Consider the following 24659-nt stretch of genomic DNA (forward strand, 5'->3'; position numbering starts at 1 on the left):
CCTCCCATTTCTCTTTGTTGTGATGGCCACTGTGTGCAAAATTGGCCATGCCAATCTCTTGTTTCCAGGAGTAAAGCTAGCCAGAGCAACAAGGCAATTGAATAAGGGAGGGTCAAGAGAAAGGGCAATTCCTACTCTCTCTCTAGCTTCCCCCCATCCCTCATTGTTCTGATTAACATCACTTCAGGTTATAAGTAATCAACACAACCAATTTCACACCTGGTGACCACCATGATGAGGAAAATGGGGGGGGGGGGGAAGTAAGGGTAGTGTCTAGTGGCACTGAACTGGGTTTGGTGCTGTTAGTCAGAATTCCCTTCGCCTCTAAGGCTGGATCTACACTACATCTCAGGATCTGATCCCGGATTCTCTACATTAAACTCCATTATATGAGTCTACACTGCCAGATAACCTGGGATAAGCAGATAATCAGGGATCAGATCCTGGGATATAGGGCAGTGTGGGAGGGGCCTAAGTGGCCAGTAGGATGGGGGAGTCCATTGCAGGGCCAATCCAGCATTTTGCACTCAGGAGTGTCTCTGGAATCAGTGATCAGTGTTTCTGAGCTATTGCTTAAGATCGAAGATAGTGCCCTAAGTGTTCCAAGCAAAATCCACTCTTTTCTAGAGAACTGAAGCAGCATCTGAATAGAGATTTGCTTTTCATAAACACTCAGATCTAGCAAATTTTCACTTAACTTTTTACTGTGCAGTGGCCTATAAAAACCCTGCCTTTCTGAGAGCTAATTTCATTAAACATACACACAACAAGAAGGCCTTAAATTTAATATGCTAGGAAATTCATTTTGATCATGGATCACAAACAGAAAGGAGTTAACAAGCGGTCACATGTTTTAATATAAAGGGCATGGTAGCCATCTGTTCATAATAATTGAATTCCTCCTAAAAACAAACAAAAAGGGAAGGAAAGAAACAAGATAAAGCAGAAACATTTCCATTTTAACAAATACCTATTTGGGAAATACAAATGCCGTCTTTTAGGACTTAATCCTTTTGTGTTTTTGACAATAAAAAATAATTGGTAATTGATTTTTCTTTCTTTTGCATTTCTACTCAAGACAAAACTAGGAAAAGTGTTGGGAGTTGGCATATTTTGTGTACAAAGTCTCAGGTCTCGTTGGGTGAGGTATTGCCTCAAATCTCACTGGGTGGGATCAGAGGGCTAAAATGCATTCCGTGCTTCTTTTACCAATCAATACAAAAAGAGGAAATGTCAAAAGGGCTATGTGAATCTATATGATTACTATTCATGCACAAGCCAGCATGGTAAGTTGGTTTGACTATTGACACGGACCAGCATTCAAACCCCATTCAGCTAGTGAAACCTACTGGTTGACCTATGGCAAGTCACAGTCCCTTAGCCTCAGAAGAAAAACAAAGGCAAACTCTTCCTTAAAATATATTGTCAAGAAAACCCAATGAGGTTAGCCTTATGGCAGCCTGATGTCAGAAAGGACAATGTGTAATTTCCCAGTGCCCCTCATATACACGTTATAGTTCTTTAAAAAAACAAGCTACACTTCTGTGAATCCTAAAAAAATATTCCCCGAGAAGAAAATCACATTTTGAGATTCACAAGGAGATGTGTGAAAGTTTCACCTGTCGTAAAAACTTGGATATTTAGAGTGCAATAATACCCACCTTAATGCCTGAACCCTACAAATCCTTCCATGTAGACTGACACTGATTCCTCCTAAGCACCCAAACAAGCAGAGGGAGATGCCTCCTATTTCATCTCTTCCTCCCCACCCTTTTCATCCCAAAATGTGTTTTCCCGCTCAGCCCTTTTCTTTCCCATAGCATGCTGAGTAGCTAAGATAAGGGGTGCATCCACTGTAGAAACAATGTAGCTTGACTCCACTTTAGCTGCCATGCCTCAATGCTATGAAATCCTAGGAGTTTTCATCATACATTAGCTTTCTCCAGCAAATACAGTAGAGTCCCACTTATCCAACATAAACGGGCCAGCAGAACACTGAATAAGCAAAAATGTTGGATAGTGAGAGCCTTTCCAGACAGCCCCTTTATTGCAGAAACTTCTGCAATAAAAAGGGGGCTGTCCAAATGATGTTCTAGGCAGTCCTGCATTAATTCGCTACAAACCAGGAAAACCCTGGTTTGTAGCAAATTAATTTGTTAGTGTATTTATTCCGTGCCTTCTTGGACTATTTCTGGTATCTGGATTACAGCCCAGACACCATTCCCACAGTTTACTGGGCTAAATAAGCCCGGTAAACTGTGGGAAAATCCATTCCCCTCCCACCAAGCAAGCCCCCAGACCCTTTAGAAAAGTAAAAAAAAGCTTACCAGGTGTGGAGTTTCCCCCTGGAACAGCTCTCCCGGCATGTACAAATGACATGCCAGGAAAAGAGGGGGGGGGGGGGGAATTGCTCCCTCCCTGTTCTCCTGGCGAGTCAATTTGTACTCCTGGTAAGATTTTTATTTTACTTTTCCAAAGGGCCTGGGGGCTTGGGGAGAGGGGTGGGCATTCGGACATTCTCTAGGGTTAGTCCCGAGAGAACATCTGAATACCCACCCCAAAAAGCATGTGCTTTCTGGGGTGGGTGTGGACAGGCCCCTGGAAACATCCATGTTTTTTAACGTAAATGTTTCTGGGATAAAGTCCTGTCTGAATCCGGCCAAAGAGGGATTAAGAAAAAGGCTATTGCAATGTAGGATTATTTAGTCTATGTAGACATGACCTAAGTCTACCCTACACACTGTGTTTTTTCCACCAGTTATCTCACCATGAGCTAGAGCTGAGTCTTGCATTTGTAAGCTCCCCCCCCCCCCCCAAGATTCTGCGTTTCAACCATTTCTACTTTTTGACAGCACCCAGGTCCCTAATTTGTTGAATAAGCAGTGGATGCTGGTATTGTACTTCATAGATTTTACCATTTGCCCCTAACCTCTACTTTCATAAATCAAAACCTGTATCACATGACACCAGTCTTCCCTTTAAAGCTTAGCTTTTTCAGCCATAATTGAATTTTGAATTTCTTTTCCTTTTCAAAGTAAAATGGCATAAATAGATAAAGCATGCATGAATTCCTATGGATTATAATCTAGGTCACCATACTGTGAACACAATCCTGCCTCATTTTAAAAGATTTTGAGGTACCAGGAGGTCAAAATTCTGGGGAGAAGAGGAGGCCAATTATTTAATATTTGATGAAAGCAAATGAGAACGGATGTGATTCCTCCTCAGCACTTTGCATTAGTGTCATTTTCACACAAGGATGGAAATTTAAGCAAGTCATATGTACTGGTTACTTCATTTGAGACTTCAAAGGAACTTCCTTACAAGAAAGATATAGGAAACGCAGTATTATTTTTAGTTCCATTAGATCAATTCTACCCCTCTTGGTCATTTTAAAATGGAAAATGGATGAGAAAGAGAAAGATGCGAAACTAATTTGAAGCTGGTTTACACAAAAATATTGCCATCCTAACTGAAAAATCCTGTTTTTGGTTATTGCTCCAATTTCTTAACTCATAAGATCAACAGAGATGGGCGTTTTCTGTGAGAGAAAAATGGACACTAGTGAGAAGACCAACTAATTAAAATCAAGTTGTGAATTAGGCTTGAAATCTGTTCACAAAAAGAGGGGAAAGTGTCCCCAGAATGGTTATTTATTAATAAGAAGAGCCATCATGAAAATGGTCACTATTGTACTCCCCACCCCCCACCCCCCACCCCCTGAAAAGGGTGCATCCGGACAGCCCCTTTAAAGCTGGATTTCCCACAATTAAAAGGGGGCTGTCCAGAAGACATCCTTGACAAACCCAAATTAATTTGCCACAAACCAGGAAAACCATGGTTTGTGGTGAATTAAATTATTAGTGGGTTTATTCTTAGAAGGTGTGGGATAAACTCACTACTTCCGATGTCTGGACTGCTGTCCAGACAGTAGTCCCACAGTTTTCCAGGCTAAATTAGTCCGCAAAACTGTGAGAACACCAACCCTCTCCCCAAAAGCCTGTTTAAAAAACTAAAGTACTTACCCTGCCTCCATTAGAGGGCTGACAGAGCTCTTCTGGAATGTAGAGAAAGGAGAAAGGGGGGGGGGAGGAAAATCTCTCCTGGCCCTCCCCTTCCCCTGGCACATTATTTCTATGCGCCAGGAGAGCTCTGGCAGCTCTCTAATGGAGACCGGGTAAGTTCTTTGGGGGCTTTGGGGGGTTTTCGGGAAGGGGGTTAGAGTGTCTGGGTGTTCTCTCAGAAAGTTCTGGGAGAACATCTGGACACGCACCCCAGAAAGCACGTGCTTTCTGGGATGTGTGTGGATAGGGGACTAGAAACATTTGCTCCTGGGATAATGGGCTGTGTGGAACCACACAAAGTCCCTTGAGATTGTGGAATTACACTGTTACTTCACAAGTAATAAAGGGAGCTTGGAAGAGGAGGTGGAAGAATATAGGCTTCTTATTTGTCCCATAATTTTGGAGTGCTAATCTTGAGACTTTTGCTGGTTGTAGACTCATATAATCCACTTCAAAGCAGATAATGTGCATTCAGAAACTGGATTATGTGGCAGTGTAGATGGAGGTCTCGGAGAGTATGGCTTGGTTTTCCATGGTTATCAGGGATTTAACCCTGACCTTCTGAGCCCTAGTTCAATACTTAAACCACTACTCCATGTTGACTCTCAAAATGGGTAGGTAGGGAGCCAGATTACATCAGACACCTTTAAAACTCTGCAGCATAGCAACAGAGGCTGAATCTACATTGCCCTATATCCCAGGATCTGATCCCAGATTCTCTGTTTTGAACTGGTTTATCTGAGTCTACATTGCCAGATAATCTGGGAACAGATCCTGGGATATAAAGCGGTGTAGCTCCAGCAGAGACATTCATAGATGTGGGGTTATTTTAAAAGTGTATTCTTCCCCTCTCTTGAAATTTCCTTCCCACCACAAGGATGAAACAGCAATAGGGTTCCTGCTCCAATCCATATTGGTGATAGAAGTTTTTAAAATTATCTCCAGAACAAGAAGTTCCAACACCTTATATAGTCATTCCTTATAAAAAGAAAGATGTGGGCACACCCATGAGTAGGCTATGTGGCCATGTTTCTAAATTTAGTGGAGTTGTGATGATTTTGAATGACAGGTAAATAAATACTGCTACACTTCACAGTAGGTTTTTCTAGACCTCTGTTGCTACCCAACCTTCTCAAAACCACCTCCACGCAACTATTTTAAACAGTTAATCTGCTTTCTGCACTGCACACCTGCAGTTACTCTGACTTTTAAATCTCAGCACCTATTTAAAATTATTGTGTTTAAGTACATAATTCTGTTGATTTATCTGTCATCTCAGAGGAAAGAGAAATGCAAACAGTGGAATTTTAGAATCAGTGAAAATCATACGTAAGTACTACTGACAACTGTAACTACCCCACTTTTAAACAAAAGATCACTGCAAGTAATACTCCTTAGAAATCAAAAAACACTTTAGTACAATAACATTAGGATTCTTGGTCCAGATTACACTATTTTGCACCAAGACTGAAAAGAAAGATTGCTTGTGCACACGGCATCTAGTGTAAATTGCCATGCTTCCTTTGTTTACACCCCTTGAGTTATTCACAAGATATGATGATTCTCTAATTATCTCTCTCTTCTCTCTGTGTATGTTTTCAGTCTTAGGGCACCTCTACACTGCAGAATTAATGCAGATTGACTTCACTTTAACTACCATGGCTCAATGCTATGCTAGCTATTTATACTTGTATCCCACTTTTTTGCAATTAGTTGGGGAGTAGGGGGGTAGGATCCAGAATACTATAATTAATTAAAGCAGTTAGTAGGATGTTAGCACATGACATCATTTACACAATCTTAATGGCCATTTCCCTTCCTTAACCTACAGAAGTTTTGGTGGCAACCATTTCTGGCCACTGTGTCTTTAAGAAATAGCATGCCCTAATAGAGATGTGGGATGAAATGTGGTTCTTTAGAGAAGGGGAGTGCTAAAGCACATAATAAAATAAAAGTAAACTGATTATGGAGGCTGTATTGTAGCCTTGTCAGATTCTGAGCACTCAGAAGATGAGAAAGGGGACGCTGGGATAGATTCAAAGGGCCCAGAGGTGGATAGAGTGGCATGGAAATAGCTGTTTTGGAATCTCCTTGCTGTTCCCATGGGACGGGAGAAAGTGATATCAGTTCTCATGAGAACCTGCCAGAAGTACAGACTGAGGGAAATGTGGGAGACTAATGCTTGTCCAGATCCAGATGCTTGGAACTTTGGAGGCAGAACACACAACAAAGACAGATTCACTTTTCCCAGAGGCTTAGAGATAAGGAGAGGAAAAACATGGGAAGGTTTAAGGCCTTTTAAAATGTCTCTGCTGGTACAATCCTATGTGAGAGCAAAGTTGTATTCAGGTGAACAGCTCTCGGTTCTTGGTTCTATGTTTTTGGAATTCATGAATTCAAGTTTTAAGTTTGTTCCTGTTTCTAATATATGTATGGCATAGATTGCCTGCCTTGGATTCATGCTATCATGTTTATAGATATATCTGTGGATTGACTCTTGAGATTGTATTTGAAAGGATTTTGTACTCTTGGTTGTCTTGGAAATGACTTTCGGGACTTTAATTCTGTTTTTTTAGATTCGCTTATTTTTATATACTCTTTTCTAAATAAACTTTTACTTATTGGATTATCTGGACAGAGTGTTTGTGGCAAAAAGATGTTTCAGGGCTCTAGTGCAACAGGCTGGCTATTAAGGAGACAGTGATTTCTTCAGACTTAAGTGACTGGTTTCGTTAACACTGTCATTGGATTGAAAATGTACCAAACCCTGTTCATCATGACATCTCTGTTATAAGACAATGAAGCTTTATCTTAGAATTTAATGAAAATATAAGTCTGACAACCAGCCAAATACAGTCCAAGTGTCTCTTTTTTGAGATGTAGAGATCCTCCAAGTTATTCGTACACTGTTTCCCCAAAAGTAGATACAGCTACAGAGAAGGGAGCACAAAATGTGGGCATTGTCCTGTTCCCAATGAAAATTTAATTCAGCCTCTACATATTTAACTCTACACATAGTGAGCCATAAAAAATAGTTCACACCTAGAATTCCTGTGTCTATTATGTTTGTGTTCCCTTGGTAACTTTGCTTGACCCTTTTCTTCAAATGTTTGAACTCTTTTGACTGATGTTTGAAGTGAATGCTATGCTAGAAATGTGGGGACTGAAGACAAATTTTATCGGAGTAGAATACTTATAGGGGAGCAATACCCTCCTTGTGTGCCCTTCTGTATCAAACACTCCTGTGGATCACATCCAACATTTGCCAGTTTATGTTCAGAATCCAATATTGGCAAAATATAGGTGAAAATGCACAAAATGTCCACATTGTTACCCAGATTAAAAAGAGGTAAAGTAATTCATTAACATCCATTCAATGTGACAGTTTATACCGATCCATCTCTAAGGACTCCACTTATTAATATAGTAGCAAGAATGACAGTTCCCCATAGAGCTGGCCCACTTTTAGAGTCTCCTTCAAAAGGTACTGAAGATCTTGTACTAGCTGATAAAACAGTTGCAGCTGTTAGCTATTCAAACAGTTGCACAAGTAGAAAGAAACCAAGAAAATTGTAACTATGGCAGCCACCTGAGCTTTTACAAGCTGTGCACAGAAGAATCTCACATCTTAATGAATTCAATCAGAAGAAAAATAAGCAAGAAGTAACTCATATAAAAAGAAGAGAGCCACCTGTAATATCCCTATGATGTGCTACATTCCTTTCCATTTCCTTCATGTTTTTTTTTACAAAAAATATTTAGTGTGCCCACAGTACACACACAGATAACCAAACTAAATATACAGGGTGGGGAGAATATAATGAATGAATTGATGGAAAGCTGTTGACAAACCACAAACTGAGCCATAGTTTGACAGATCCGTAGTCCTTTTAAGATGCACTCTGGCATATTATGAACCGCTGTGAGTCGCCTTCGGGCTGAGAACAGCGGTATATAAATAAATAAATAAATAATCTCCTTGTTCAGCCGAACTGGTATTTTTACTTCTACCAAGAATGGTATCTGGGATGTACATATCAGTTATTCTCTTGACCCAGGTTTTACTCCCAAGATAGTTTTCTACTTTGTCTATGGGTCAAAAGTCTTCTTAGTGGTAGGATGAGTGAAAAGATGTTTCCTTCTCAGGTCAGAAATAATAAATACCACAGAAGGACTGTCTTCCATTTCCTTTCATTGGGTGATATGGGTGTGGTATTATGTGGACCGAAAGCAAGTAATATAAAATCATGGCAATTGGCATTTTCACACAAAATATCAAATAAAGTTTTGCTGAAGTCTTAGGGTGCATCTATAGGCGGTTCCAAATAGCACTTTAACCCAAAATCAAATGGTTTTTAAAATGCACACACCCCAAGAAGCGCATGCTTTTCTGGGGAGGGGGGGTCCACATGACAGGCCACCAGGACACAAAAGACCCACCTCCCCTCCGAAAAGCCTTAAAAAAGAAAATAGCTTATCCAGCCACGATTCCACCACTGTTGAGAGCAGAATTTGTGGATATATCCTAATCCTCCTATTTCTCTTTCCAACTTCTCTTTGAAGTTGTTTGTTGTTGTTCAAGGGCTGATGTTGTGAGGTCTGACCCGAGAGAGTCCTGAGATGATAAAACTGTATAGCTTATTAGAAACAATGGCTCAAGCTCAGCTCTTTTCACTGCAAAGATGTGCCATTTGTTGATTCCTTGAAGGCAATATCCATCTGCAGACTGGAGTGGTACTGTACATCTCCCAGTTCGTTCTGCTTCATGTCTGATAACACACAACAAATGCTAAATGCATAAGGGACATTAATGAGAAAACCTTCCATGCAATGAAAGATAACTTTAACATGGGCACTCATTTAAAGCAGAAAATGTGTACAGATTCATGCGAGTTATATTGGTATTTCATGAACACACCATGAATTTGGACCTGCTTAGCATAAGAAATACAGAGAGAAAAGTCAGGACTTGAATAAATCTATGTAATTTTTTCAAGTAATGAATGATATTATGTTTCTTCGGGAAACCAATGTAAAAATACTGTTCTAATCAGATGCTGTGAAAAATCCTTGACAGAGAGAAAATTAAAAAGAATTCAATTTATCTCTAAAATTAATGAGAATTGCCTACTTAACTATCCTACACATATTTATCTATATATTTCAATACTAACAGGCTTAAGAAAAAATATTGTCAAGTAGCAGACAAGAAAATCTCAGTTAAGCTATAAGAGGTGAAATCTTAAGTTGCAATATTGCATTGCCATGAGCAGAGCACAGCTCCATTTTCTGTATTATATTATGTTATGAACAGTATTGGAATTTAAAATACAGCTAGTGATAATTCAGCTAATCTTAAAAACTATACACAGAAAAGCACATATGGCATCACAGTCACCTTGATGGGTACTTATGAATTTAGGCCACATTTTTCTTCAAATATGGATTTCTCACAATGTTTTCGTCCTAACATGGTGGCCAAAATGAGTAAGCAGCTAATTCAGTATGTATATTTAAATATATATATCAATTTCCTCCTGCTCTCAGTGTTATCTGAAAAACGGAATTGTTGTTAACCACACATTATGTTACATAACCAGGTTAGAGTGCTCTCTCTTTGTTTGTTTTTATTTTACCATATGCAGCAATACCTTGACATACAAGTTTAATTTGTTCTGTGACCAAGCTACTAACGGAAACCACTCTTATCTCAAACAGAATTTGCACACTGAAATGCTATTAATCCGTTACAGCCCCCTGAAAACCACACAAATTTTTTTGCTGCGTGTTTTGAAATAAGACAATATACTTTATAAATAATTAAATAACAAAACAACAAAGGCTGGACTAGATGACCCTTAGTAGTTTCTCCCACCTCAATAAACATTTTCTGCTTCTGTGAGCCAGAACTTCCTAAATCCAATTGTGTTGATAACAGCCTGGTTGGGCCCGTTGGGGCTCAGCCAAAGCATAAATCCCATTGCATATTTATTTTCCTTTATGAGTTTTATTTTTCTTAAAAATTTCTTAACACTGTAGAATTAATGGAGAATTAATGCAGTTTTGACACCACTTTAACTGCCACGTCTTAATGCTAAGGAATCTTGGGAACTGTGATTTGCTTAGGCTCCAATATTCTTAAGCAGAGAAGGAGTAAGACCTTGTGAAACTATAACTCCAAGGATTCCATAGCTTTGAACCATAGCAGTTCTAAATTCCATTGTGTTGGGCATCAGCCATGGTGACCACCACCCAAAAACCCTCAGATGATCGGCCATATATGCATGCAGCATGCATGTGGCTGATCGCTCCCACCCAGCCTGTTTGAGGGTGCTCACTTTTAAATCTCCCAAAGTGGCAGCGGACTTTCACAAGCAGCGAACACTAGCACAGGTTAAGATGGTGGACGGTGTGTTCTCGCCCTAGAGTTACCTCTTATGCTAGCTTGTAACTCAGAGCTAGCTTGTAACTTAAAGCAAAAATGTGAGCTAAGCGACAGCTCTTATCTGAAAAAAACTTGCACATTGGGTCACTCATAAGTCAACATTTCACTGTAAACTCACGTATAAGGCACCTTCATGTATAACTTGAGGCAGGCTTTGAGGTCAAAATTATAGATTTTGATATGAGCCATGGACAGGTCAAGGGCCATTCTATGGAGAGTGGAAACACCAATGCTACCTCAAGGCCACCCCCTGCCCCCCCCCCCCCAGGCTGTTGCTGCCCTTTCCCTGCCCAGGCATTCAAAAAGCCAGAAACGGCACTATAGTGGAGAAAGTAGAAAGGACTGAGCTTCTTTTAGGTTCTTCCTGGATGAACAACATGTTGCCTTTTGACATTCTACTCACAGAATGAAATGGTTCCCTTTTTGAAATGTTAATGTACAAACAGTAATCTCATCAACCTAAAGATAAATTCACCCAGATTATTGGGTCTTATTATTATTTTTTAAACTACAATTTCTAAGATATATATGATAATACAGAATTGTAAGTAGGGGGAGGGTTAGCCAGGTCATGACTACACTGCATGGCAAAGGTAATGAGAGCCAAGAGGAAATATTTTCCCTAACCCTAACTACAGTACAGTCTCACTTATCTAACATAAACAGGCCAGCAGAACGTTGGATAAGTGAAAATATTGGATAATAAGGAGGGATTAAGAAAAAGCCTATTAAACATCAAATTAAGCACCAAATTAAGCACCAAATCATGTTTTACAACAAATCGACAGAAAAAGCAGTTCAATATACTGTAATGTTATGTAGTAATTACTATATTTACGAATTGAGAACCAAAACATCGCAATATATTGAAACAGCTGTGGATCTGGGCGGGAGGCAGATTGCATTGGATAATACACAACACTGGATGAGTGAAGGTTGGATAAGTGAGACTCTACTGTAGTTTGTGATGGGGGTGATATTTGGCAATCTGAGCATCTGTACCACATTCCTCTCTCCCTGTTCATTACAGCAATGACAGGACAATACACAGTAGATTTCACATAGTAAGTTATATGTGAGCCTCTGACACCTGCAACACTTTTGACAATTTAGTGGAAAATGAAATTTCTACAAGTGGTATGTCCAGAAATTTCCTTTTAAAATTGCTCTTTTTCTATTGTTTTAAAATAAATCAGGGCATCTTTCTAACATTGGGGAAGACAATGTCTGAACCGGTACAGGCACTGTTCTCAGCAATGGGCTTTATAACTCCTGCATAAATGAATTCACATTCAACATTATTAATCACCTTTGATACTAACTGTGGTTCTGACTCATGGATTCAGTGGAGTGTTTCAACTTTCCTGAGCTGTGGTATTAGGTCTGTTCCTGGTGTCAGGGCTTTGTAATCTTTGCCAACTCTAACTTAGTACAAACACAGAGCTATTTTCAGATCCTATTTCAACAAGACACTGACTGATGCCCTGTGCTTTTTCATTTTTGCAGTACGTTTGCCTGAATCATTTTAAATTCTAGTTCTCCATCCACCCCCTTTCTTTTTTGCTGCTCCTGGGCTTTCCTCTCATTGCTTTACACACACCCCAAATCCATCCAGTCCTGTGCCTCACCATCACTATATTTTTCCTCTTAGGAAAAGGTCTCAACTCTATCTGCTTCTGAACCAACCTACCATAATTCCTGTTTGGATAGATTGGAAGGAAGCAAGTGAAACATGGCATAAACAACCCAGTAAAGAATAGAACACTATTTTAGTATAAGAAGATGGTTGCTTAGGGCAAAATCAGATTACAAACACATTCAAAGAGAACTGTTTAGGCTGTCTATCAAATAATATAAGATAACATTGCTATCCAAATTTGCCTCTACACTTACATCCATGATTGACTCGACCACATGCTGTATCACTTGTTTTCGCTATGAACCATTCAATGAATGCGAATGCCACATCTGACCACATCAAGATGAAAAGCTGTGATTTTCATAATCCCATTTATGACAGCTCTTTCCTTCTCTTCATGCTAACATATTGCTCTCTACACAGAAGAAGATTTTGCAGTTAACGGCCATGCAACACAGTTCAAAATGACTGCAATATAATGAGAGTTAAATTAAGCTCTGTGTGGGTTTTGTAGCAGGCAGTCACTATTTCGGAGAGTGCTCAGAGTATGATCGCTTTCCTTAATTCTTGTAATATAGGCAGTAAAACAAATATTTAAATGCTTATTGTTTTAAGTTCTGTATAAGCACCTCCTAGAAAAATTCCAGAGTGTGGCACAGTATTGAGCTGACAAGAAGAGTGTGGATGTCTGTACGTTTTCAAGCACTTTAATGATTACCCAGGAAACTACTTCTGCTTTAGTTAATGTGCATCACTACTATTCACAAAGTGTGCTCTTCCTACTTCAAATATCATGGCAACTCTTTTCCAGCTTGTGCAAAAGATGGCATTCACCATACTTGCCTATCTCAAATATTGTCCACTATAATGCTGCAAATAAGTATGGACACCACATCCATATATTTGCAAGAATGGACCAAGGCTAGGGATGACTGAGTCTCTTAGAAGTACTGCCTTCACAGGGTCACCATAAGTTGAAGCCAACTTCACAGCAAAGGACAACAGTCTTCCCAGCCCCTATAAACTGACTTCCAAGATATTTGAAAGTGCAACATGCCCCATTCTAAGAAGGATACTTTCCACAAAGCATCAGAGTTGCTAGGGCAGAAAAATATTCTTCGTTCACTTAGCTTAGTTTATAAGTAAAACAACACATGTTGATTGTGGCAAAGTCACTCACAGTTTTCTACTATGTAATCGTGGTGAGATAAACACATGCACATTTCAAACTTACCATACATGCTCATGTATAAGTCAAAAATTGCCTCCAAAACCTGGGTTGACTTGCTCATGGGTCCGTGAAAGCACTGCACCTCAACTCTTATATAAAGGAACCATCTCTGAGTAGAGTAACGAAAGTCTGGGGGAACCTAAAATAACACCAGTCCCCTCTACCTCCATTGATTAATAGCTGAAAATATTTTTTGTTTGGAAGGAAAGCAGATTAAACCTTTGGATTCAACTTACAGTTGCAACCTCTCCCATTTTTTTCCCGTGTCAGGAGTGACCTGAGAAACTGCAAGTTGCTTCTGGTGTGAGAGAATTGGCCATCTGCAAGATGTTGCCTAGGGAACGCTCGGATGTTCTACCATCCTGCGGAAGGTTTGTCTCATGTCCCTGCCTGAGAAGCTGGAGCTGACAGATGGGAGCTCACCCCGCTCCCTAGATTCGAACCTTCAACCTTTTTGGTCAGCGGTCCTGCTGACACAAGGGTTAACCCATTGTGGCACCGGGGGCTCCTCCCCACCCTGGGGGTTCTTCTTCCATAAGGAAAAATAAGGAAATAAAATTATTTTAATAGGTTGACTTCTCATTTGTGTATCTGTATTAATACACCTTTAAATCGCCTGTCAAGTTGTGGAAACTCCATGAATTTCATATAGTTTTCAGAGATGGCTTGTTAGTTCATTCCTCGGAAATATAGCTTACCACACATGGTGTTTGTTAGCAGTTTCCAATCCAAGGATTAACAGGCCTGACCCTGCTTAGCTTCCAAGCTCTGACCATGCCTGGTACCTTTGAGGTATTTAGGTACACATGTGTTTATCCATGTTAATGTTTATAAAACTACTGGTTGTCCAATATTACCTGACTAACAAAACAGTAGGTTGACAAATAGTGAACAGGCAACTGTAATGATGCTAGAAAAAGTAGGAAATTGCATCTTTACTTGTAGAGAAAAAAAGGAAGGGCTAACTTTTGAAAAGCTTTACACATTAGTTTAGTGCAGTCCTTGCTGGCTAAGCATGATGGGAGAACTTGTCCAACACTTTTGTAAGGTACCAGGTTGGAGATTTGGTGATAATGCAAAAGCTGCCAGTGCTCAATGAACCTCTGACAACTACTCCGTGTTGCTTGTCCAGGTGCACAACAATGCCACCAGATGAAGTATCAAATTAAAAAAAATGTTTATTAGGAATGTTTATTATTCTTTAAGGAGAGGGTGGGATGCTAAACCTGGTTGCTATTTATCACTTGTCCATCAGAAGAAAACAATATCAGTACTTTTAGGAAGATGACTTCTAATAATAAATATGACTTGCTAGTAGCAAATGGGTGACAGTAGGGTTATGATAGGGGGATGGGGATGAATTATGTCTTTCTATGCCGGACATAGGTTGAGTATCCCTTGTCCAGAACTCCAAAATCCAAAGTAGATTACTCAAAAATCTAAAATTGTCTGGGTGGTTGAGAATTTTTTTCCATGCACAGAATTATGAACAATCTTGTGAATAAAATTACTTTCAAATTATGTGTATCAGGTGAAAATGAAACATAAATGATGTTTTTAAACTACTGTTCATGAATCTTGTTGTAAACTGGCCTGAGTCCCTCTCCGGAGGTGAGAAGGTATATAAAAATTTTAAATAAATAAATGAATGAATGAATTTCATGTTTAACCTTGAGTCTCATTTTCAGGATATCTCATTTTGTAAATATATGCTAATACAGGTAACTCCAAAATCTGGGGACGGAAATCCAAAAAAAAAGCTTCTGGTCCCAAGCAGATACTTAAGCTGTACTACCAGAAATGTTGGCTAATTTTAATAAAGCTAATTTTGATGATAACTCCCCAAATCTCCCAGTCTGTATAGCTGCTAGGATTCTGGGAGTTGCAGTAAAAAGCTGTCACAAATTGGGAGTAGAAATCAAGGTGAATGCAAATTTAATCAAGTAATGCTATATCCATTGAAGGAAAATCAGCTCACAAACAGAAAACTAAACCAGAACAACCATTGCACATGGGACAGGTATAATTTGATAGATTTACAAATGGATTGTCATACACATACACACAAGCACACATAGCAGTGAAACAAGCACATGAGTGATTACAGAAACTTTGCTTTATCATGTCCATACTTTTATAATAAATTAAATATTATCTGGATTACTTACTTACATACTTGCTAGTTTATTTCAAGCTGAATGGGATATATTTAAATTGTAATGCTGACTCACTAATATGGCATGCAATAAAGAAAGAGTGGTGTGTGTTTTCTGGGCTGTATGGCCATGTTCCAGAAGCATTCTCTCCTGACATTTCACCCACATCTATGACAAGCATTCCACAGATATATAAACCTCACTTACCTAGTTTCCAACATACTTAACATTTATGCCTGCCATAGATGTGGGTGAAACGTCAGGAGGGAATGCTTCTAGGACATAGCCATACTGCCCAGAAAACTCACAGCAATCCAGTGATTCCAGCCGCAAAAACCTTCGACAACACAAAAAGTGGTGTTTTTGGCTTGTCTATGATCTTGGAAATTTTTAAAATAAGATCGTTGGATGTATTTTACATTTCTAGGATGTCCTGGGGAAATGTTTTTGAAAAGGAGACTTTGCAGCAAAAACTGATTTCACTCTGGCTATAAGATAGATGTACACTCCGAAGTCTTTACCACTGTTCCAAAACCCAGTGTTCTTTAAATATTAACAGCATATTATAAATATATAGGCTTAAATTATGAAACATGTAAAACATTAAAATATGAGCTATGGTGTTCTGCAAACCTCACTCATGAAATTTTAATCTCTCCTTGAATTAATAAAATAATCAGGTTTTCCTTGGCCAAGCAAAGTGAAGTATTGTAACTATTTCTCCATGTTGAATGCACATGCATCCGTTCATATTAGTTGTTACAGTAACCTATATGACACATTGAAGCAAAAAAAACTATTTAGTGGGCATAGACCAGGTATGGGCAAACTTTCTAACTTGGGGGCTGCTGGCTAGCACTCCTTGCTAGGATTTACTGCCCAGTGATGGAAGGAAGGAAGAGAAGGAGGAAGGAGAGAAGGAAGAACAAAAGGAACAAAGGGAAGAATGGAAGGAGAAAGAGGGAGAGATGGAGAAAGATGGAGGGAAGAGGGAAGGGAGGGAGGGAGGGAGGACAAAAAGGTGGAAGGGTAGGATGGAAGGAGCAAGGGGAAGGGAAGGGAGGGTAGGGAAGTAAGGAGGAAGGAAAGAGAGAAGGTAAGAAAGACAAAAGGGAGGGAAGGAGGTAAGTATGAAAGGGTGGAAGAGAACAATGGAAGGAAGGGAAGGAGGGAAGAAAGAAAGAAAGAAAGAAAGAAAGAAAGAAAGAAAGAAAACAGGAAGGGAAGGAGAAATAGGGAGGGAAGGAGGAAGGAAAGCAAGAAGAAAGGAAAGATAGGAGGTTGAGAGATAGGAGGACCTGAGAAAAGAGCCCAAGGAGCCACAACTGACCCTGGGGCCTGGGTTTGTCCATACCTGGCATAGACAAATGGTTTTTCAAGGAAAAAGATGTGGATGATGAACATCACCAGACATTGTTGTACTGGAACACTCGGGATGCCTCACCATTGGCTGTGTTGGGCCAAATGGTTCTCACACCGATCTAACTGAAAGCATCTAAACACCACTTTAACTATCATGGCCCAATGTTAATGGAATCATAGGATGTGCAGTTTTACAACAGATGATTTAGCCTCACCAAACTATGACTTCCAGGATTCCACAGCATTGAGCCATGGCAGTTAAAGTGGTGCCAAACTGCATTATTTCTGTGTAGATGTACCCTTACTGAAATGTCTGCATTTTGGCTAGTAAAGTGAGTGAAGCACTACTAAGCACCAGTAGCAAACGGCAAAAATTAAATTAAAATGAAATACCTAACATGCCACTCCGAATGCCTTTGTTACATATGGACAACTGAGGCTATTTAATGCAGTTAGAAACGAGCTTCAAATTGCGGTGGCTAGACAACAAAGTTCCATAAAAGCACATGAAAGAAAACCCTAATGTGCACAAGTGCTCTGTAGTTTGTGGAATGCTCATCCAGGCCTCAAACTAGTTACAGGATTTCCTATGTAACTATAGTGGTGTGAAACTGACTTAAGTGGCCAGTGCAGATGTGTTGGGAGCTTGACCTTGCTTTCCATGGATGCCAGCTATTGCAGTGCTACTTTGTCATTTGAAGTAGCAAAATGAGAGGGACAATATCCAGCTGCAGTGAGCTATCCCCTGAGACAGGTGTCAGGACCGAGACATGGACTCAGGTGCACTTTGTCCAAGCAGCTGCTCCCTGAGGTCCGCATCCCTTGCTGAGAAAGCAAGTGAAAAATGGCATGGGTGATGGAGGGTGCATCAGCAGCATTGCAGAAATCATGGAGTTTGACACCACTTTAACTGCCATAGCTCAGTGCTATGGAATCCTGGAAGTTGTAGTTTGATGAGGCACCAGCACTCTTTGGCAGATATGGCTTGTAAAACCACAACTCCCATGATTCCACAGCTGTTGCAGCTCAGCCAGGGGATGATGATTGTGGGATTTCCTGGTGTTCAAAGTAAAGCAGATTCAGGCCAGGTTCAAAGTGTGGAAGATTCAGGCCAGGGAAATGAAACTGGCTCAGGCAATGCCGTGCTCCAAGGTCAATCACAGGTCAATCACAGGAGCCAGAAACAACATCATTACATAAGGGGTCGGGTGAAGAAGAATTAAGTGAAATGGAAAATTCTCAAGGGAAAGCACCTGGTGTTACAGAGATAAGTCCCCCTGGGGAGATAGGGAGGAATATAAACCAAGTTTTACTATTATTATAGTTTCATTATAAGCAACAGTCTTTGTTTACAGTTCAGAGCAGAGAATCGGCTCTGTAGGTCTGAGAGAGTATGTGGGAAAGAGATAGACAAAATTTGTGGGAAATGACATGATTTCATGAGTGCTTATTAACAGCCAGTTGTTTACCTTAAAGTTAGTTCAGGCAACATTGGCTTTCAAGTAAGAAGCTAGGCCTGAGTTCTGGTGTCAAGTCAAGTCTTGGTTTTGGATTCAAGTATCCTGGAAGCTTTCTATTTTCTGGTTTTATGATTCTTGCTCAAATTTTTCTAAATATACCTTTTGTTTAGGGATTTATGTTGTACTTGTGAGCTTTGGCTATTCTTGGACTGTGTTACCTTTGAATTTTTATGAGACATTTGGATTCCTGTGTGGCTATCACTTATTGCTAAACCTTTTTTGGATTATCCTTCTCCTTATTTCCTGCTTTTTTATATATTTTATGTGAATTTTTTTTTTTACAATAAACAGTTTGTTTGTACTCTGGACTCTTGTGTAGCGCTGTAGTCATAGGTGGCTTTAAGCCTCGGGTGCAACAACAGCATTCGGTCATGGCAATTAAGTGGTGGCAACTGCATTAAATATACAGTTTAGATGCACCCTCCATGGAATCTCTGATACATGCTTGCTCAAGGTTTTGGAACTACTTTCAGCTGAGTTTTTTTTTAGATTCACTTTACCCTACGGATCCCATTGATTATCTAGTGCTGAAATATGCAGTCAACTGATGCTTTGGGTTCCTTTCACAGCCTTTCATGCCATTTTCATGCCACTATTTTATCCATTATGGAGCCTCCGGTGGCATAATGGGTTAAACCTTTGTGCCGGCAGGACTAAAGACCAACAAGTTGGAGGTTCGAATCTGGGGAGAGCATGGATGAGCTCCTTCTGTCAGCTCCAGCTCCCCATGCGGGGACATGAGAGAAGCCTCCCACAAGAATGGTAAAACATTAAAACATCTGGGTGTCCCCTGGGCAATGTCCTTGCAGACAGCCAATTCTCTCACATCAGAAGCGACTTGTAGTTGCTCCCGACTCGAAAAAAATACCCATTATTAAATAACCTTAACTGCAAAGGTGAGCAACATCTGGCTTTCCAGATGTTACTGAACTACAATTACCATGTTGGCTAGAGCTGGCGAGAGCTGCAGTTCAATAACATTTGATTACTGGAGTTACTCAGCCCTGGTTTCCATGCAAGAAAAAATACTCCATTCAAGACTCCTCCTACATTTGCATCAATGCATGTTAATAGGAAGCTCCCATGACTGCAGATTCTCTCCCATATTTGAGTGGGCAGTTACTGTGCTTATAAGCGGCACTGTTATCTAAAGAAAATATGGAATCTTTCATTGTTCCTTCTAGCTAAACCAAATAGCCAAATACCTTTTCTATGCTTAAACACAAAACATTGGTCATTCACAAACTTCTGGATGGTATGAAATAGGAAGAATATAATTCACTATAATAAGAACGCTATGTAAGACTATTATGCTTCCCCCTCTGTATCACTGCCCGCTTGGACCACAAGCCAAAACACCTTTAGGGACACAGAATTTTCAGAAACGCTCTGTCAACATAAACACAAATGTTCTGTCGAGCTGTAAGTATTCAACAGCTGTTGCCGCTGAATAATTATCCTCAATAATGATGCTCTTGAGATAATTATTTGCAAAACATTTCTGTACGTTTCTGAAGATGCAACTGCAAGCTTAGAGTCTTCCCCGATCATTAGTGCAAAGCTGATCATTTCTTTGAACCAGGGCAGTGCTTGATTATTCTTGCTTTCAACTGTTGGAAATGATTCATTCCCCTCTTTCCAGAACTACTGGCAGGCCCACAAGGGCAAGTTAGCATTTAAATTGAGTCTTCAATATCATTTGCCCTGTGCAGCAAAAGGAGATTTAAGACAACTGAAAGAATCATGTGAAGATTTCACACACAGAGGCAACCTGAATCTCTTGTGAGGAGACCATAAACGCTGCACCTCTCAGCAGCACTGCCTCCTACACATAGAAAGAAAGGGGGCGGAGAAAAAGAGAAGAGACAGGAGGTCTGTTCTTTTTCAGCTTTGCTTTTTCTTCCAGGAAGAATGGATGGGAACAATCTTCAGCAGTGTAGCTGGACGAAGGTGTCAGCCCTAATGCATCACTCATGTTTGCTCTCCATTTCCAGCAAGTGCCAAAGGAAGAGCATCCGCTATCCCTCCCATTTCATATGGTGATGCCCATGGGGCGCCTGTGCAACACTGGCTCCTTCCTCTCCAACTTGCCTTCTTTTTCCATATTTGCCACATTCTGGGAAGCACCTTAAAAGCAACATTCATTCTTTCCCTGAAACAAAACTCTCCGACCTTGCCCTCCTGCACAAGATGCCTGATCTGAGTCACTTGCGAGTGGATAGCCCATGCATTTTTTCATAGCGTTTTCTTAGGCAAGGGATGAGGCCCTGGTGGGGCAATGGGTTAAACCCTTGTGTCAGTAGGTCTGGGTTTTGAATCTGGTAAGTGGGGTGAGCTCCTGTCTGTCAGCTCCAGCTTCCAATACAGGGACACGAGAGAAGCCTCCCACAGGATGGTAAATCATACAGGCGTCACTTGGGCAATGTCCTTGCAGACGGCCAATTCTCTCACACCAGAAGCAACTTGTAGTTTCTCAAGTTGCTCCTGACATGAAAAAAAGGCAAAGGATTCTCAGAATCATAGAATCAAAGAGTTGGAAGAGACCTCATGGGCCATCCAGTCCAACCCCCTACCAAGAAGCAGGAATATTGCATTCAAATCACCCCTGACAGATGGCCATCCAGGGGTTTTGTTGCCAGTCCCTTCTTCTGCAATACAGTCTACAGCTCCCGGGGGTTCTTTGGTGGCCTCCTCTCCAAGTATTATCAAGGACTGGCCCTGTTTAGATGAGATCTGGTGCCTTTTAGGTTCCCTCTGCTCCATATTGATCCAAATAACAATGTTATGTTTTTAACCATTTATTAAAATTGATTATATGTTATTGCTTTGTTGATTTGAATGCCTAATATATTTGTATTTTATGTGTTTTTATGTTGTAATGCAGTATTGCCAGTTTGCAAGCTGCTCTGAGTCCCCTTCGGGGTTGAGAGAGAAAGTGTGGTAAAAATACAGGAAATAAAAATAAATAAAGAAATCTCTCTGAGCGTGGCTCACAGCCACTATCTAGGAATGCCTCTCTTCTCTGCCTAAGAAGGCTGGATCTGGACTGAGATGCAGCTCTCTCACTTGACATCTAAGAAAGCTCAGGGGAAATGAAACACGGTTCATCTTAAAGGGGCTGCTACAATTCTCTCTCCCTTCCTTCCTTTCTCTCCTTCCTTCCTTCCTTCTCTTTCCTTCCGTCCTTTGTTCCTTCTCTTTCCATCTTTCTCTTCCCTTCCTTTCTTCCTTCGTTCCATCTCCTTCCTTCCTTCCTCTCATTCCTTTCTTCCTTTTTCTCCTTCCTTCCTTCCTTCCTTTCATTCCTTCCTTCCTTCCTTTTCTCATTCCTCCCTTCCTTCTCTTTCCTTCCTTTCTCTCATTTTTCCTTCCTTCCTTCCTTTCTTCTTTTATTCCTTCCTTCCTTCTGCTTCCTTCCTTCCTTCTCTTTCCTTCCTTCCCCTCCTTTCTTTCTTTCTCTCCTTCCTTTGCCTTCCTTCCTTCCTCCCCCTTCCTCCTTCCTTCCTTCTCCTTCCCTCTCCTCCCTCCCTTCCTCTCCTTCCTCTTCCTCCTTTTTCTCTCCTTCCTTTCTCTCCCTTCCTCCTTCCTTCCTTCTCCTTCCGTCTCTCCCTCCCTTCCTCTCCTTCCTTCCTTCTCCCTCCTTCCTTCCTTTTCCTTCCTTCCTCTCCTTCCCTTCTTCCTTCCTTCTCCTTCTGTCTCTCCCTCCCTCCCTTCCTGTCCTTCCTTCCTTTCTCCCCTTCTTTCCTTCCTTCCTTCCACTTCACCATGCCTGGCTCCAGACCAGCCTCTCCTCCGAGATGCTTTGCCTCAGGCTGCATCCACACTGAGGAATGAATGCAGTTTAAGTGCCCTGGCCCAATGCTATAGCATCCTGGGAGCCTTTAGCCTTCGCTCCCTCAACAATACACTATCAAAGGCGCATCTCCACAGCCAAAGCCCAATATGTCATTGAGCCTCAGCTCCTCTGAACGTCAACATGTATCAATCTGACCCATCATCACCATGCCATCGCAAGGGACCATGGCAGCCCAAGCGAGGTCGAACTTGCCTGCATTGCACAGGGTAGGAGAGATGTCCCTCTACACCAGGCATGGGCAAACTTGGACTCTCCTTCTAGGGGATTTGGACTCCAACTCCCACCATTCCTCACAGCCTAAGGTCCCTTCCTTTCCCCCCTCAGCCGCTTAAGCGGCTGAGGGGGAAAAGGAAGGGGCCTGAGGCTGTGAGGAATGGTGGGAGTTGGAGTCCAAATCCCTTGGAAGGAGGGCCCAAGTTTGCCCATGCCTGCTGAACCCAGAGGCACCTCTCCCACTCCTTGAAGCGCTTCAGGCTGGACCTGCAGGATCGGATGGTCCGCTCCCTCCTTACCGTCCCAGCTCGGACTCCAGCTCGTAATAGTCGGCCCAGGTGTCTCGGTTGGAGCCGTCGATCCAGTAATCCGGGGTGTCGAGGGTGGCTCCGGCCGCCCCTAAGCCCCCCACTCGTCCCCCGGCAGGGGCGGCGGAGGAAGAAGTGGCGGAGGGGGGCGAGGAGGGCGAGGAGGAAGGCGAGGCCGCTGCTGCTGCCGCCCCCGGGGAAGGCGAGGAAGAAGAGGAGGGCATGGTGACTTTGAGCATCCTGCAGCCGGGTCTCGGGGCTGGGGTCGCGGAAGAAGGCGCCGGGTCTCAGCCCCCCGGAGGAGCTGCTGCAGGGAGAGCAAGTTCCGAGCCCAGCCAGCTGCGAGAAGGAAGAGAGGGGAGAGTGAGGGAGGGAGGGAGGGGGAGAGGCGGCGCGTGCTCGGGGCTCCTAGGCGCGCGCCCGCCCGTGCTCCGAACGCCCCCCTCCCTCTCTTCAATCTGAGGGAAGCCCTCCTCGCTCTTCAAGCCACACGCTCAAGGAGAAAGCAGAGAGGGCTCTGCAGATTGCCGCCCTTCCTTTGGAGTGAAAGAGGCGGCGGTGGCTGTCAATCAAAGAAGCCACGCCTTCTCGCAACCCCTCAATGGGCGACCCCCTGCAGCAGGACAGCGACCTGGCGAGGAGGGCGCCCCCTCCCCATCGGTTCCTCCCTTTCCCCTCCCCGGGTCCTAATGCGCCCCGGATTCCCACCACCTTCCCTCTCGCTCTCCCTTGCCTTTTAGAACAGTGGTTCCCAGCCCCCCTTTTTTTGGCCGCTTTCACCAAGGACCACTCTCCAACATTAGTACCAAAGTACCCCACTTTCCTAGTTTCCAACAGGTCTCACAAGCTCTGAGGATGCCTGTCATAGATGCAGGCGAAACGTCAGGAGAGAATGCTTCTGGGACATGGCCACACAGCCCGGAAAACTCACAGAAACCCAGTACCAAAAGGTTATGAATAAACCCCGCCAAAAAGCAGGGAAATTGCATTCAATCACCCCCGACAGATGGCCATCCAGCCTCTGTTAAAAGCCTCAAAAAAGAAAAAAGAAAAAAGGGAGCCTCCGCCACACTCCGGGTCAGAAGAAGAAGAGGAGGAGGAGGAGGAGGAAGTGGTAGAGGTAGAGGAACAACAACAACTTGAGGAGAGGTAGAGGAACAACAACAACAACAACAACTTTGGGAGGAGGAGTGGGAGGAGGAAGTGGTAGAGGTAGAAGTGGTAGAGGTAGAGGAAGAAGAAGAAGAACAACAACTGTAGGAGGAGGAGGGGGAGGAGGAAGTGGTAGAGGTAGAAGTGGTAGAGGTAGAGGAAGAAGAAGAAGAACAACAGCTTTAGGAGGAGGAGGGGGAGGAGGAAGTGGTAGAGGTAGAAGTGGTAGAGGTAGAGGAAGAAGAAGAAGAACAACAACTGTAGGAGGAGGAGGGGGAGGAGGAAGTGGTAGAGGTAGAAGTGGTAGAGGTAGAGGAAGAAGAAGAAGAACAACAACTGTAGGAGGAGGGGGAGGGGGAGGAGGAAGTGGTAGAGGTAGAAGTGGCAGAGGTAGAGGAAGAAGAAGAACAACAACAACTTTAGGAGGAGGAGGGGGAGGAGGAAGTGGTAGAGGTAGAAGTGGCAGAGGTAGAGGAAGAAGAAGAACAACAACAACTTTAGGAGGAGGAGGAGGAAGTGGTAGAGGTAGAAGTGGCAGAGGTAGAGGAAGAAGAAGAACAATAACTGTAGGAGGAGGGGGAGGGGGAGGAGGAAGTGGTAGAGGTAGAAGTGGCAGAGGTAGAGGAAGAAGAACAACAACAACTTTAGGAGGAGGAGGGGGAGGAGGAAGTGGTAGAGGTAGAAGTGGCAGAGGTAGAGGAAGAAGAAGAACA

General features: G+C 42.1%; 1 protein-coding gene across 2 annotated transcripts in view; it reads right to left on the reverse strand.

Annotated features, from left to right (window-relative positions):
- The window catches only part of CAMK4 (calcium/calmodulin dependent protein kinase IV), a 108334-nt gene extending 84919 nt beyond the window's left edge, over positions 1 to 23415 (reverse strand). Inside the window, exon 1 of one of the 2 annotated variants that reach the window (XM_060761890.2) lies at positions 22786 to 23415. In XM_060761890.2, coding sequence (XP_060617873.2) covers positions 22786 to 23033 — 248 coding nt within the window. In that variant the 5' untranslated portion in view covers positions 23034 to 23415. The remainder of the gene's footprint in view (positions 1 to 22785) is intronic. The other variant, XM_060761891.2, reaches the window with a different exon arrangement.
- Between the last annotated feature and the right edge of the window lie 1244 nt (positions 23416 to 24659).

Source organism: Anolis sagrei, chromosome 2 (genome assembly GCF_037176765.1).
Source record: "Anolis sagrei isolate rAnoSag1 chromosome 2, rAnoSag1.mat, whole genome shotgun sequence".
Classification (NCBI taxonomy): Eukaryota; Metazoa; Chordata; class Lepidosauria; order Squamata; family Dactyloidae; genus Anolis; species Anolis sagrei.